General features: G+C 29.1%; 1 protein-coding gene across 1 annotated transcript; it reads right to left on the bottom strand.

The window, feature by feature from the left end:
* Window positions 1-8885: 8885 nt before the first annotated feature.
* On the bottom strand, window positions 8886-15616 carry LOC101498281 (phosphoserine phosphatase, chloroplastic). Its single transcript, XM_004499798.4, has 7 exons — window positions 15226-15616; window positions 13979-14111; window positions 13763-13870; window positions 11822-11915; window positions 11375-11524; window positions 11246-11299; window positions 8886-9307 (listed from the first exon to the last, which is right to left on the bottom strand). The coding sequence occupies exons 1-7, from the start codon at window positions 15452-15454 to the stop codon at window positions 9182-9184; spliced, it is 894 nt and encodes a 297-aa protein (XP_004499855.1). The 5' UTR covers window positions 15455-15616; the 3' UTR covers window positions 8886-9181.
* Between the last annotated feature and the right edge of the window lie 741 nt (window positions 15617-16357).

Genomic DNA, 16357 nt, shown 5'->3' with positions numbered 1-16357 from the left:
AAACTTTAAATACAAATTCTAGGATTCAACTGATCGATCTAATCTAATTAGTCACATTTTAAAATTTTAAACACAAATTTTACGATCCAATTCTTCATTCTAATCTAATTAGTCATACTTTGAAATGTTAAACACAAATTCTACGATCTTACCATTCTATCTAATCTAATTAGTCACACTTTGAAATTTTAAACTCAATATTTATTTTAAATTAACAATACAATTTATACAATCGAAAATAACAATAAAGATTTTGTTTTAATGAAAGAACAATGAAAATTATACATTTGGAAATAACAAGTTAGATTTTTCTAGTGGGGAAAAACAACGGATGAGGGTTGATAATCACAAAAATATAAGGTTTGTAGTCAATCACATAACACAACTCTCAGAACTTGGATTTTCATATTGCTTCTCTTTTAACAAAGAAATTAAAAAAAATATATTAAAAAATTCAACCACCTAATTAAAACTTATCAATTATTTCTTTGTATCAACAAAAAAACACTCTTAAATCATAATAAACAACTTGTCCCAACAACAAAAACCTTCGTAAACGATAACACATGCATCCAATAATTTATATCTCTTCTACCATTTAAAATAACAAACATCTACTAAAATTTCAATCATGGTTTTAAATTTAAAAACTGCAAATCTTTAGCCGCCAAACAACAATGATATCTTCAATCAATAGTGTATCTAGGATAATAGATGAATGTAATCATATTTGTGACATTAAGATAGTTATGACCACAAATAATCTCAAGCGTTTGTTCTATATATGTAGGACTTGTCCTTTCAGTTTCTATGACTCGTGCAATATTATCGATGGTGATAAACAAATTAACTCCCAAGATGATCTACGCCTATTTTCTTGTGAACAAGAGTTGGTACTCCGATATTTATAAAAGGATCCAACCATTCAATCTAAAAAAATTAATCATACTTTTAAATTTTAAACACAAATTCTACGATCCAACCGTTCGATCTAATTAAACTAGTCACACTTTAAAATTTTAAACATATTATAGGATCGAACTGTTTGATCTAATCTAATTAGTCATACTTTAAAATTCTAAACACAAATTATATAATTCAATCGTGCTATCTAATCTAATTAGTCGCACTTTAAAATTTGAAATCCAAATTCTCTGATCCAATCATGCTATCTAATCTAATTAGTCACACATTGAAGTTGAAACTCAAATTCTGCAATCCAACTGTGCTATCTAATCTAATTAGTCACACTTTGAAATTTTAAACACAAATTATAGGTTCCATACATTCGATCTAATCAAATTAGTCATACTTTGAAATTTGAAACACAAATTCTATGATCCAACCATTCGATCTAATCTAATTAGTCACACTTTGAAATTTTATACAAAAATTATACGATCCAACCTTGTTATCTAATCTAACTAGTCACACTTTGAAATTTGAAACAAAAATTCTAAAATTCAGCTGCTCGATCTTATCTAATTAGTCACACGTTAAAATTTTAAACACCGAATCTATGATTCAACTGTTCAATCTACTCTAGGTAGTCACACTTTGAAATTTTAAAAACAAATTCTACGATCCAACCGTTCAATCTAATTTGATTAGTCATACTTTAAAATTTTAAACATAAATTCTACGATCCAATCTTTCAATCTAATCTAATTATTCATACTTTCAAATTTTAAACACAAATTCTATGATCCAACCGTTCTATCTAATCTAATTAGTTACACTTTGAAATTTTAAATACAAAAGTGTAGGATCCAATTGTTCTATCTAATCAAATTAGACACATTTTGAAATTTTAAACACAATTTACACAATCCAATTGTACTATTTAATCTAATTAGCCACACTTTGAAATTTGAAATCCAAATTCTACGATCCAGTCGTTCGATTTAATCTAATTAGTCACATTTTGAAACTTTAAATACAAATTCTAGGATCCAACCGTTCGATCTAATTAAATTAGTTATACTTTAAAATTTTAAACAAATTATAGGATCCAACTGTTCGATCTAATCTAATTAGTCATACTTCGAAATTCTAAACACATAATAGAATCCAACCGTGCTATCTAATCTAATTAGTCGCACTTTGAAATTTGAAATCCAAATTCTATGATCCAATCATGTTATCTAATCTAATTAGTCACACTTTGAAAGTTGAAACTCGAATTCTACAATCCAATTGTGTTATCTAATCTAATTAGTCACACTTTGAAATTTTAAACACAAATTTTAGGTTCCAAACATTTGATCTAATATAATTAGTCATACTTTGAAATTTGAAACACAAATTATACGATCCAGCCATTTGATCTAATCTAATTAGTCACACTATGAAGTTTTATACAAAAATTATACGATCCAACATTGCTATCTAATCTAACTAGTCACACTTTTAAATTTGAAACAAAAATTCTAAAATCCAGCCGCTTGATCTTATCTAATTAGTCACACTTTAAAATTTTAAACACAAATTCTATGATTCAACTATTCAATCTAATCTAGTTAGTCACACTTTGAAATTTTAAACATAAATTCTACGATCCAACCGTTCAATCTAATTTGATTAGACATACTTTAAAATTTAAGCATAAATTCCACGATCCAATCTTTCAATCTAATCTAATTATTCATACTTTCAAATTTTAAACACAAATTCTATGATCCAACCGTTCTATCTAATCTAATTAGTTACACTTTGAAAATTTAAATACTAATTATATGATCCAATTGTTCTATCTAATCTAATTAGTCACACTTTGAAATTTTAAACACAAATTACACAATCCAATTGTACTATTTAATCTGATTAGCCACACTTTGAAATTGGAAATCCAAATTCTACGATCCAGCCATTCGATTTAATCTAATTAGACACACTTTTAAACTTTAAATACAAATTCTAGGATCCAACCGTTCGATCTAATCTAATTAGTCACATGTTAAAATTTTAAACACAAATTTTACAATCTAATTGTTCATTCTAATCTAATTAGTCATACTTTGAAAATTTAAACACAAATTCTACGATCTAACCATTCTATCTAATCTAATTAGTCACGCTTTGAAATTTTAAACTCAATATTTATTTTAAATTAACAATACAATTTATACAATCGAAAATAACAATAATGATTTTGTTTGAATAAAAGAACAATGAAAATTATACATTTGGCAATAACAAGTTAAATTTTCTAGTGTGGAGAAACAACGTATGAGAGTTGATAATCATAAAAATATAAGGTTTGTAGTCAATCACTTAACACAACTCCCAGAACTTGGATTTTCAAATTGCTTCTCGTTTGACAAAGAAATTAAAAAATAAAAATAAAAACTTTTTTTTATTAAAGAATTCAAACACCTAATTAAAACTTATCATTTCTTTCTTTGTATCAACAAAGAAACACGCTTAAAACATAATAAACAACTTGTAACAACAACAAAAACCTTCCTAAACGATAATACATGCATCCAATAATTAATCTCTCTTCTACCATATAAAATAATAAACATCTACCAAAATTTCAATCATGTTTTTAAATTCAAAAACTGAAAATCTTTAGCTGCCAAACAACAATGACACCTTCAATCAATAGTGTATCTAGGACAATAGATGCAGATATAAACAAATTTGTGACCTTAATATTGTTATGACCACAGATAATCTCAAGCGTTTGTTCTATATATGTAGGACTTGTCCTTTCAGTTTCTATGACTGGGGCAATCCTATTGATAGTGATAAACAAATTAACTTCCAAGATGATCTACGCCTATTTCCTTGTGAACAAGAGTTGGCACTCCCATATTTATAAAAGGATCCAACCATTCAATCTAATAAAATTAGTCATACTTTCAAATATTAAACACAAATTCTACGATCCAACCGTTCGATCTAATCTAATTAGTCACACTTTGAAATTTTAATTAAATTATAGGATCTAACTGTTCGATCTAATCTAATTAATCAGACTTTAAAATTCTAAACACAAATTATATAATCCAACTGTGCTATCTAATCTAATTAGTCACACTTTGAAAATGGAAATCCAAACTCTATGATCCAATCATACTATCTATTCTAATTGGTCACACTTTGAAAGTTGAAACTCAAATTCTACAATTCAACTGTGCTATCTAATCTAATTAGTCACACTTTGAAATTTATAGGATCCAACCATTCGATCTAATCTAACTAGTCACACTTTGAAATTTGAAACAAAAATTCTAAAATTCAACCGTTTGATCTTATCTAGTCACACTTTAAAATTTTAAACACAACTTCTATGATTCAACTGTTCAATCTAATCTAATTAGTCACACTTTGAAAATGTAAACACAAATTCTACGATCCAACCGTTCTAATTTGATTAGTTATACTTTAAAATTCTAAACATAAATTCTACGATCCAACCTTTCAATCTAATCTAATTATTTTTACTTTCAAATTTTAAACACAAATTCTATGATTCAACCGTTCTATCTAATATAATTAGTTACACTTTGAAGTTTTAAATACAAATTATAGGATCCAACTGTTCTATCTAATCTAATCAATTGTACTATTGAATCTAATTAGCCACACTTTGAAATTTGAAATCCAAATTCTACGATCCAACCGTTCAATTTAATCTAATTAGTCACAGTTTGAAACTTTAAATACAAATTCTAGGATTCAACTGTTCGATCTAATCTAACTAGTCACATTTTAAAATTTTAAACACAAGTTTTACGATCCAATTGTTCATTCTTATCTAATTAGTCATACTTTGAATTTTTAAACACAAATTCTACATCTAACCATTCTATCTAATCTAATTAGTCACACTTTAAAATTTTAAACTCAATATTTATTTTAATTTAACAGTACAATTTATACAATCGAAAGTAACAATAAAGATTTTGTTTGAATGAAGGAACAATGAAAATTATACATTTGGAAATAACAAGTTACATTTTTCTAGTTGGGAGAAACAACATATGAGAGTTGATAATAACAAAAATATAAGGTTTGTAGTCAATCACATTAACACGATTCCCAGACCTTGAATTTTCAAATTGCTTCTCTTTTGACAAAGAAATTAAAAATAAAAATAAAAAACTCTTTTTTATTAAAGAATTCAAACACCTAATTAAAACTTATCATTTCTTTCTTTGTATCAACAAAGAACAAGGCTTAAATCATAATAAACGACTTGTACCAACAACAAAAACCTTCCAAAACGATAACACATGCATCCAATAATTTATCTCTTTTCTCCCATATAAAATAATAAACATCTACTAAAATTTCAATCATGTTTTTAAATTCAAAAATTGGAAATCTTTAGCCGCCAAACAACAATGACATCTTCAATCAATAGTGTATCTAGGACAATAGATGCAGATGTAATCAAATTTGTGACATTAAGATTGTTATGACCACAAATAATCTCAAGCATTTGTTTTATATATGTAGGACTTGTCCTTTCAGTTTCTATGACTGGTGCAATCCTATTGATGGTGATAAACAAATTAACTCCCGAGGTGATCTATGCCTATTTTCTTGTGAACAAGAGTTGGCACTGATGAAATTGCATACGACACATGCATATGCCATTCAAAATCTTCAAAAAAAGATTATTCATCTATAAAATTACTAGTGTTTTATTTTTTCATCCTATTATTCAAGTAAATGTTGTCCTTGTTTAAATTTGTTCATATTCATGGTTAACAAATCATGTATTTCAACATAAATTCTTGTTTGTCTCTTTCTAAGTTAACTTTTCGTCTTTAATATTTTTAATTTAAAACAATGTGTGTATTTAAATTGACTGATTTTAATTCATCAAATATCAATAATTCTTTCACCATGAACGTCAATGAAGGATCACTTCAATGGAGTATTGTTATTTATTTATAATATGCACAAAAACAATATCTCCTCTATTCACCTTCATTCACGTGACTTGTGTTGTTAGTCAAACTTTATTTTTGTTTTTTTTTTATTAATAATCATAATTGAAAATCTCTAACCACATAACTATGCTAAACACATTTTTTTTTACTTAAACAATCATTATTGCATATTTGAAAAATAATACATAAAACTTTTTAGAAGGATTTTCACTATAAATTCAATCCCTTACCTCAATATAAACATACAAACCAGACAACAACAAAAATACCATCATAACCAATAACTATGGCATACCATCATAACCAACAACTATGACAGGATATCAAAAAGTAATTTAAATGGAAGTATTGAGAGGTTTTGAGACTATCCATATTCCCAATGAGGTTTGATTTTATTGAATTTCTATTTTTTTTCTTCAATTAAGCAAAACTTTTGTTCCCATAATAATCAAATTCTATTTTTTTTAGTGTAAAAATTAATCAACTTAATCATTAACTCATCGCAACATTTTCAATTTTTTTTTAGTTACAAAATATAAATCAAATATTTTTATTTTTCAATATCAATCTACTTTTTTTTTGTTATCCTCGGTACGTTCTATTTGAATTAAAAAAACTTTATCAAATAAGTAAAATAACTACAATAATTTTAATTCTTAATGGTTTATAGATATATTTTGTTTAATAGTACATAAGTAAAAAAAATACAATTATTTTAAGTGTGTCAAATATTTACTTATAATTTACACACCGTTACATATATACACTATTTATTTATGTTTCTATAAAGGATTATGGAGAATTACCATTTTGAAGATGTCTTAAGAGATATATGGAACTTCATTGATAATTTTGGCAACTCACACAATGTAAAATTCAACAGAGACTTTAACAACCCACTATTAACACAAGGTTGATGACGTCTAAGAAAATTTTATAAATGGTGTGGTCATCAATTACATTTCAACTGTGTAGGAAACAATAGGTTTCACTTAATAATTGGAACCACTATCGTGAACTTCAATTTCTTTACATCATATCATATTCGAGCACAAATGAACGTCACACAAAATCTACTTTGAGGTGACTCTTTTAGATTTTCATATGGCTATAGATACCAAATTGATTAAGTATTGTGTAACTATATTATAATTAAAAATATTATGACTTTATGTTAATAAATTTTAATTCTTTGTTATGTGTATATATATAGACACTGCATAGCGATTTTGCTCAATATGTTACAGAAAATAACTTCGACATGCTTGTTCTCTTAGGACACAACGGTGAAAAAATCGTGTTCACTCCTCACCAAGGACTCATTATTAAGATGCACTAAAATTGGATTGGGTTGGCAACAATTATATTCTCTGAATCAGATAAATTCGTTTTAAGTTTGTCAAAAAATATACAAGCCAAATGTGTCATGTCTTTAAAATTAAACTTTAGATATTTGGAATTATATTCCAATTTTTTTCTCTTATTTAATTTTTGTATATCAACTATCAAAAATTTGTATTTTTGTTCTCTCATAAAAAATAAATTTATTACTTTTTCTTAATTGAAGTATTACTATTCGTGTGCTCTCTCCTTCTAATTATTAAAATTTTGGTTCAATATATATTATTTTCAAATATTAAAAACGTTTTTTTTACAACAAATTTTAAAAGGTTAATGTTGTGAATTTTTTTTAAATAGTTACAACGATATTGTGAAAAACATAAATGTCATGCATTCAGGTGCATGTAATTTTCTACTTTCAAGAACCTAAGTCCAATAATTCAACTAAAAAAATATTATAATACTAAAAAGTGGGGTTCAATTTTTTCCAAACAACATTACAATAAGTCACAAACAAGTTGTCCTTCTCTAATCTCGACCATCCACTTATTTAATTATTATACCAACGGCTCTAGATAGCACTTCATCGTAAGTACACTTTAAAAAATAAAGTTTTTTTAATAGCTAGGGAAAGCTGAAAAGTAGTACCAAAATTAGAATACAAATTGCTTAATGAATTGAATTCAGGTTAGCTCATAATTTATGCAAGAGTTCACTTCAGCTATCCAAATGCAGAGTCAAATTGATCATTTTTCATAAGTATAAAAAAAGTATAGAACTTACATTTGTATCTTAACATTATCAAGATTTTCAGGCTGTGTAGTGCTTAGATGCATTGAGCTAGGTTTTTGAGTTTGTGATCTTATGGCCATTTAACACGAGTACACGATTTTCTTGTTGGCTTGTAATGGAATTAGAACGCATGCCATTTGATCCAATTAAACAATTATATCAACTCTAAGCATATCTTTGATGCATCGGGCATTGAGTAACAACATTGAAGTAACATGTCTCTACTACAATTTTTATTCCCCTAAAAGAGATAAATATCAGTTACATTTCCCAGACATAAAAAACATTCCGAACCCTTAATAGTTAATAAGACAGAAGACAGGTTTTATGTATCATACTACCTTTACAAACAAACAAAAGGCAGTATGTAAATTCTAGAAACATAAAAGTAATTCATAAAATCAACTTAAAAACTTAGTAAACTGAGACGGGAAATTTGGATTCGAAAGATTATTCCGTTAACACTCAATCTAAAGTGCAGAGAACTCAATGAATGAATGAGTTATAGTGCATGATGAGAGTAAATGTAGAAATATTATACTGTTTTCATATAAAAGAAGATAAGTTTAGATTGAAATGTGAGTTGTTTTGTTCAAAATAATTGGCCTAGCTATATAGCTGAAGCATTTACAAAGTGACCTAATAGAATATTTTAGAACTCTTTCTAGTCACACATGATAGCTCACCAAAATTAATAACAAACTGCAAATAAAATACCATATGGTAATTTCCTGCAACATAAACTTCAGTTATGTATTATTGAAGTGCATTGAAACATACAAATGCAGTGCAAGGGCATCTGCGCAAATAAAACCCAAAGATAAAAAAAGGAAAGAAAAACAATGGAAGAATAAATCTGATCTACTAAATGAAAAAATTTATGACATCTATCTAAGTTCTTCTCAAATGACACGTGGCAGAATTTCACATTTTTATTTCCTGCCATTTTTTCCCCAAGGGTAGAGCAAAGAAGCTTTACTAGTTTAGTAAAGAAAAAATGGACAAAACAAATGTTTATTTACGGTGTTTGTTTTCTCACACTTTTATGATTCTCTTGATATTATAGAAGGGTAACTTACAAAAAAAAAATAGGAAACCTATCATGCCGGCTCGAAAAAAAGAATAAAAAAGGAAAAAAGCTACCCCAACAAATTTATGAGATCTTGAAAATTGAAAACTAGCCAATCAGCTTTTGCAGCAACGGCTTCTCGAAGTTGAACACCAGCATAGCAAATGAACAAGTCGGCACCACCTGGTCTTCGAGCCTAATTGTGCAGAGAAAAGCACACAATCACATATGAATATATTATTCAAGAAAACCTAACACTTGACACAACTAATTTGACTAAAACATCAATAAAAAATTAAGTTCATTCATATTTTTGTATAGGAATATGTTAATGGTTAATTTGTTAGAGAAAGAGGGAATTCGCTAACCGCAGGGATCAAACCCTAGACCTTTTTCTCAATATTCCTTCAGTGTCTCAAACTCATATCAGTGGACTACACCTTTGGGTACAATGCACAAATATGAAAACAGCTTATCATATACAATAGAAAAAATTGCAATTACTTATCCTAATGCTGAGAATATAGTTAGTTAGGATTACTTGTTAGTTAGCGTATTTAGCGTATTAGCTCGGTTAGTACATAAGTCACAAGGATGACTCATTTGTACTATTATCTGCATTTGCATTTTGTATTTCATTTTTACTATCGTCAATACAATAAGTTTTTAAACTTTTCTCTTTCATTTCCATGGATGCCATGTTTCTTAACACCAAGTCAAAATAACAAATACATGTCTTCTATTTTGTAAAAGACATTGACCTCTCCGTTAGAACTCTTATTAGTTTTGTTATCATTATCATTATCATTATCATTATCATTATCATTTTTGTTATCATTATCATTATCATTATCATTATCATTATCATTATCATTATCATTATCATTATCATTATCATTATCATTATCATTATCATTATCATTATCATTATCATTATCATTATCATTATCATTATCATTATCATTATCATTATCATTATCATTATCATTATCATTATCATTATCATTATCATTATCATTATCATTATCATTATCATTATCATTATCATTATCATTATCATTATCATTATCATTATCATTATCATTATCATTATCATTATCATTATCATTATCATTATCATTATCATTATCATTATCATTATCATTATCATTATCATTATCATTATCATTATCATTATCATTATCATTATCATTATCATTATCATTATCATTATCATTATCATTATCATTATCATTATCATTATCATTATCATTATCATTATCATTATCATTATCATTATCATTATCATTATCATTATCATTATCATTATCATTATCATTATCATTATCATTATCATTATCATTATCATTATCATTATCATTATCATTATCATTATCATTATCATTATCATTATCATTATCATTATCATTATCATTATCATTATCATTATCATTATCATTATCATTATCATTATCATTATCATTATCATTATCATTATCATTATTATTATTATTATTATTATTATTATTATTATTATTATTATTATTATGTTGCAGATATTATATTATTAGGCAGCAGTTATGTTCATAAGCAGTTATTGTATAAATAGGAAAACTGATAGAAAAGTCAGAAGGGCAATTATTTGGGAATTGGATATTGGTTGGGAGAGACCAAGCTCTGGAAGAGAGAGACCTGAGACTCTCGAATTTCTTGGGAACCCATTGTGTAATCCTATTCAATCATCAATAAAAGTTTATTTCCTTAAATCTCTATATTTGGCACAGGTTTCTATCAACTCCTAAATTACAATCAAATCCTTTCTATTATGGACATGAGGAGAAGTGAGTGCACTTTCTCTAACAAATTAAGGTGATGGGTATTTGTTTAGAAATTAGAAGGGATGTGTAAATCATTTAAGCTTACCTCGAGGGAGGTGGGTGCAATTTTCTTTATATAATATTCGTAATTGGTAACAGTAGATGTTCTAAAAAAATAGGAAAAGGGAGAAATTAATGGTCATTTTACAACTGTCCCTAAAGGGATTTCAACCATGGACAGATTCTTCAATAAACCCAGAGTCTAATTTTCAAAACACACATGATTGAAAATGAAATATTTCATAAAATTACAATGAGATATCTGAGATTTTCCTTACCTCAAAATCAGTTGCACCATCTCCGATCATAGTTAATGCCTTGTATCCATAATCCTGAAAAAATTTATGATCAGCTTTACAAGCAACGTAATAATTAGTTAAAAAAAAACTAACATGTGCATGACTAACCTTCTTGATTTGTTGGACTGCAGTGGCTTTTCCTCCACTCCTTGAAGTAGGCTCATTTTCATCAAATCCCAGAAACTGTCCGGAGCTTCCAAAAAGTAGTTGATTGGCAAAAATGTTCTCTTGCGGAATCCCAAGTATTGATGCAACAGGCTTCATAACAAGTGTGCTATAGTTAGAAACAAAATGAAGTATCTAATCCATTATCCTGTATGAAAAAGAGCCAGCATACTTATCTAATGTCAAAAGCTTTGCCTAAAATTCTTACATGTTATGGTGACAGATTCTATATATGCAAGGATTGCATGTACTGGTTTTCAAATATTTTTAGCTAGTACTCCATGAATTTAAAGAAAATCAATCCAAATTCACTATATATAAATAACTACTGATATCTTCTTTTTAGTCTGAAATAAATCAGAAAGTATTCATTACAACTACTCTCCATACATTGATCATTTGCCGAAAGCCCCCTGAGATCAGATAAACATGTTTGTGATTAGCCTTTAGCTTCTGGATTAACTCTTCAATGCCAGGGGAAAGCCTGCATATTAAGAAGAAAAATCATAAACATTGTTCCAAATATGTCTGAACTGACCAGTTCAGGATAGAATTGATGAAACAATAATGAGAAAACAGAGAAAAGAAAGTAGACAGTTTAGCTTTGGTGATACAGATATCAACCTTTTGTCTTATTAAAGTTTGGGCTGCTCTTACAGTAAAGTAACCTCTAAGAAGCCCAGATGCATAGTACAAAACAAATACAGATACAGGGATACATGAAATCTAGGGAAGCATAGAACGCGTATGAGATATGTGTCGGACACGGACACTTCTCCATTTTTAAAGTATCTGGGTTTCATATGCGTTAGGATATAGAATAATAGACATTAGAGTTGTTAAAGTACTTAAGAGTTGTTATAGACTTAAGAAGATAGTTAGGACTATAGAGTTATGGAGTAAGAATAGGATATCTTTGAATATTCTAATCAATTATTGAATAGAGTATAGTCTCTATTGTGAAGGGGAAACCTTTGGAGGAGAGATTTATCTCATAGTTCTTAATAGTAGTGCTCTTTCTTTGGAATCCAGTTCTAGTGTTCCTAATAATCTGGTTCCATAAAGTTCCTATTACAGTAGAATCTAGGGTAAGATCAACTTTGCTACGAGTCTATAGTACAAGTAGGCAGCCTTACATTTCATTTACAAGGGCCTGACTCCAGAACTCAAACCTATGACCACTTACGCAGTAGCAAAGCAGCTGTTTAGTCAAGACACCCCTTCAAAGTTTCGGCTGGTCTTAACAACATATGAGTCAATAAAACTAATGTCATTAGAAGTGCAGGGTATCATTCTCCATACTATTAACAACTTACCAAGTATAGTTTGAATTTTTTTTCTACAGTAAAATTGTCATTTTTTAATAAAATAAGATATAACTTGAATATGAAGGATTATTAGTTTTAAATCTGGACACCATGCAGCATTTCTACTTAGTAGTCCAAAGCAAATATATCTTAAAGCTAGTCCTAACTCTTAAGTGACAAAACATTTGGAAGGGGGAAACATATATCAAATCTAGTTGAGACCATAAGGGCTGTGACTACATTTGGATAGATCAGGAAGATGATTAAACTCTTTTGATTCTATCACTCTAACCCTGCACTTTATCCGAATTCATCTGCATAAGACATGGATGGGTACCTCAGACAGGTATGGAAAACTCGGTTTCATAGTTATTGGTAGACCTATGTACACATTTGACCTCACTTCTCTTCCAAATATAAGCAGACAATGCACAAAAACATACACACAAATAAATAAACAAACTTTCAAGTACTCATGCCAGAACGAATTGGCAATGTTTTAACTATTGGATAGATAAGTGAGCCTCACTTAGACTCATCGAACAACCACTCTCCAATATTGGTAAATTCACAATGAATTCAGTCAAATTGTTTCCAGCTACAGAAAGGGAAGACTTAAGGAAACAGTTTCAGTTGACACCGTGTTACTTGAAAGACATAGCTTTGACAGGGAACCCATGCCAAGGTAAGACTACCTACAATAGATGAACAAGATCCAGCCCTTTTCTGCAATGGCAAGAGCTTTATAGTACTATGTTTCCCTTCTTTTACACATAGCATTATATCATACAAATGTTCAAAATAAAACCTTCTAGTTCTGAGTTCTGCCAAATTAAAAGTCAACGACAAGTACAATTGGGGGAGTAGGAACTGCCTAATCAATTTTTACGATTACGCGGGTCAAACCGAAAGCAAAAACACTCCTAAATAATGAAGTCATATTGCTTATTATCAAAATGTCAAATCTGCTCAAGACAATAAAAAATGAAGACCACTCAACAAATTCAGCTAGTCTCAGTCATACTTTGGTGGCCTTTGGTGAAGAAAATTCTGAAGTTGAGACAAAGAAGGATTGAACAAAGATAATCTAGCAGCCAAGGCTTCCTCAAAAGGAACAGAACCACCCATTGCTCTGTGAAAATTCAACACTTAAATCAAATATAATAAATAAAAAATACCACAGAAATTCAAAAACATAAACCGTTTTCTAAAAAAATAATTTCCATTTAAACAATCAAACCTAGCAGTCCATTCTGCAACAGCCTTTCCAGCCCCACAGAATTCGGCAAGTTCGTCAATTCCTTCATCCAAACACACAGTACTATCCACATCAAAGCACACTGCATCACCATTCTTCCATAGATCCAGAATTTCTAGCCATCATTAAAGCAAAACACAAAATCATCATTCCAACAAAACATGGAAGCCAATACATTGCGAATTTACTGACAGTAACACATATAAATTATATAAAATGCTAAAATATATCACTAAACCCTGAAAATACGACGTTTTCACTTTATTCACGTAACAGTGTTTTTATTATCAGTGAATATTAAAAACACTATTTTTAAATATTTAATAATTATCCATAAACAGTGAAAGTTACACAGCGATCCAATCATATTTCTCTATCTTGCCACACTTATCGAAACACTCCCTTCATGAAATTCGATACAACAACAACCAAGTCTGATACCACTAAGAAGAGTGGACTACATGGATCAAACGACCCCACAACATTCTAGCATATAACATATCTCTATCCAGCTCATTAATATCTCGGTGTTTCTTAATACTTTCTCTTATGGTTTTTGTAAGTTTCCTTCTACATCTAGCGATTTGACTACCCTCCAACTGATCTACTCTCCTTACAACAGACTATCTAAGCAGAGTTTCCATAAACTTTTCTACTATTGGAGCGACCTCAACTCTCTAATGTTGGCATTCATTATCCTCTATAGTCTAGTCTTTTCACACATCCAAAACAACGTTCTCATCTCTTCTACACTTATTTTAGTGTTGATTGTTTTACCGCCCAACAACAAGTCTCATAAATAAAATATAACCAAATGTATGAGTGAAACATATTGACACAGGACTCTAAATAAAAGTCCACAATGGTGCTATGAGCCGTAACCATGGTTTTACCACCGCAATATTGCAGATTTTGAAGTCGCGTCGCAACAGCATCGTAGTCATAATTTAGGCTTTATTGGCCGCATTTGTCAGCATTTTTCTGCAGCATAACAGCAATGGTCACTGCAACCGCAATTTAAAACCTTGGCTGCAACATATCAATCTTTTATGTTGCTTAAACCGCAACACTTTCAACATTGAGACCGCATTTGTCCGCGACGCAACCGCAACAGTAACAACAATTTAAAACCCTGGACGACAATATATTGCTAAAGACGAATAAAATTTCAATAAGAGACTACACGTTTCCATATATAAAAGATACAAATGTAAAAGATTTATTTAAACCTTTGGAAGGAAGTGTATTCTCGAAATGACCAACTTGAGAATTTCCAACAGAAGCAGCAGAAGCCATTGTCAAAGGCGAAAACTGCTTCCTCTTGTTCAGCATCCCAATACGATATCCAAACGCATCCTTTCTCAGATTCGGGTGTGATGCAAAAAGAAAACGAGATCGGTTTTTTGTAGTGGCAGTTACACGAATTGGGTTGATCCCATAACTCACCAATCCTTCCATATAAGTGTTGAATCTGAATGTGAGTTTGAATATTTTTGCTTGTGATAGTTGTGAAGTTGATTAAGAAATGAGTGATTGAAGAATTCTTTTCTGTGCGTTGCGAAACAAGAATGAGAGGGGGTTGGTGGCGTGTGAGGGTACCAAGTTCAACGTCTCATTAACCAAGTATAACAAACGTGTCATTTATTGAAATGTTCTTTTGTTTTTTTAACGGAAAAATAATAATTTCATTAATAATATATAAAACACTATTTTTTAATTGAAGTAATGACTAATTACAATTGCTTATGAAAGAATTTTAATTCGGAACCTTGAATTAAAAAACCATTAAGAAAAGTAAAAGAAATAATAAATAATATAATAGTGACATCTATTTTTTACTTTAAAAATATTGAGAAACAAAAATATCCCATTAAGATAGTTAATAACACAACATCGTTGTTGAACGAAATTATAGATAAAACATAAAAGAAAACTAAAAATATATATAATAATAACTTATTTAAATAAAAAAAAAGAACAACATGAATTAGAGAAGCAATTCCAAATAAAAAATAATGGTCTTAAATATGAATTGAGATTATCTTCAAAATTATTGTGATGCAAATCTCACTCATGTCACCTAAAAACTTATCTAGTATTTTATTTATATTGAGATTCATCGCTCGTCTTTTTTTCTCAATTGTTATTGGTGCGTTCGATATAAAATAAATATTGATGAGAGAGAAGGAAGATGGAAATAGGGGAGAAGAGGACAAGTCCGTCTGTTTAGTTGATTAGAGAAATAGCAGCGAGAGAGAGAGAGAGAGATTTCGTGTGGGCCCGCACAAATTTAATCTTCTCTCGAATGCAAAGAAATCAATGAGAAAGAATTCAATCAATTTGATATTCCATTAATACCCT

The sequence above is a fragment of the Cicer arietinum genome, chromosome 5 (assembly GCF_000331145.2).
Source record: "Cicer arietinum cultivar CDC Frontier isolate Library 1 chromosome 5, Cicar.CDCFrontier_v2.0, whole genome shotgun sequence".
Lineage (NCBI taxonomy): Eukaryota > Viridiplantae > Streptophyta > Magnoliopsida > Fabales > Fabaceae > Cicer > Cicer arietinum.
Note: the sequence above shows the minus strand (reverse complement) of the source record. Positions and strands in the feature narration are given on the sequence as shown.